This window comes from Trichechus manatus, unplaced genomic scaffold, assembly GCF_000243295.1.
Source record: "Trichechus manatus latirostris isolate Lorelei unplaced genomic scaffold, TriManLat1.0 scaffold00063, whole genome shotgun sequence".
Taxonomy (NCBI): Eukaryota; Metazoa; Chordata; class Mammalia; order Sirenia; family Trichechidae; genus Trichechus; species Trichechus manatus.
Genome location: NW_004443999.1, coordinates 11,864,092 through 11,864,839, shown reverse-complemented (window position 1 = coordinate 11,864,839; position 748 = coordinate 11,864,092). Strand labels below are relative to the sequence as shown.

Below are 748 nucleotides of genomic sequence, written 5' to 3'. Positions count from 1 at the left end.
ATATGTGTTCTCTCTGCCTATAACATGTTTCCTTTTCCTCTATTGTAGCATCAGCCACTACGTGATTGTCATGTCCATGACCATATTGCTGGTGTTTCTGAATGGCCTGGCACAGCTACTCACAACAAAGGAACTCAAACTGTGTGGCAAATCCAAAAGCCATCTCCTATGATGTTGCTGAAGTCGTCATTCAGCATCTGGATCCTATTTCTCATTCTCCTTATAAACTCTAGCATGCCATAAAATCCCGTCAAGGATTCAGTAAGAAGATGGATATTGATGTGTACAGCATATTCCATTCCTATAAGGGAAATTATGTTTGGAATTTTGAATTTACAGCTTAAGGACAATAAAGGAATTTCCTTTTTCTTTTATGTTTTGCGTGCAGGAAATAGTCATTAAGTCTGGGAAAGAGCATAGGAAGACATTCCCCATTTTCCTTTTCTTCCCCTTACCCAACAGCTCTTCTCACTGATGTTTCATAGTTTCACTTACAACAATCTGGCCTCCACTGTACAGCTTCCCATGTACCCCAAGGAGAATGTGATCCTGTGGGGCTGGTTCTGACACATCCCAAATCAGTGCTCTGGCTGAACTTGAAAGGAATCTGCAGGTGGCGCTCGGAATATTTATCAGCTCTCAGCACTAGATTTGCAAGTAGTTGTAACTACTAAACCATATCACTAGAAAGATAACCAGGGTTTTATTTTAAATTTACTAAAGCTCAGTAGAAAAAAGGCTTGCAGGT

General features: G+C 40.4%; 1 protein-coding gene across 1 annotated transcript in view; it reads left to right on the top strand.

Annotated features, from left to right (window-relative positions):
• LOC101354680 (GPI ethanolamine phosphate transferase 1) overlaps positions 1-407 on the top strand; it is a 104,560-nt gene extending 104,153 nt beyond the window's left edge. Inside the window, exon 25 of the mRNA XM_023733944.1 lies at positions 49-407. Coding sequence (XP_023589712.1) covers positions 49-172 — 124 coding nt within the window. The 3' untranslated portion in view covers positions 173-407. The remainder of the gene's footprint in view (positions 1-48) is intronic.
• Positions 408-748: the final 341 nt, after the last annotated feature.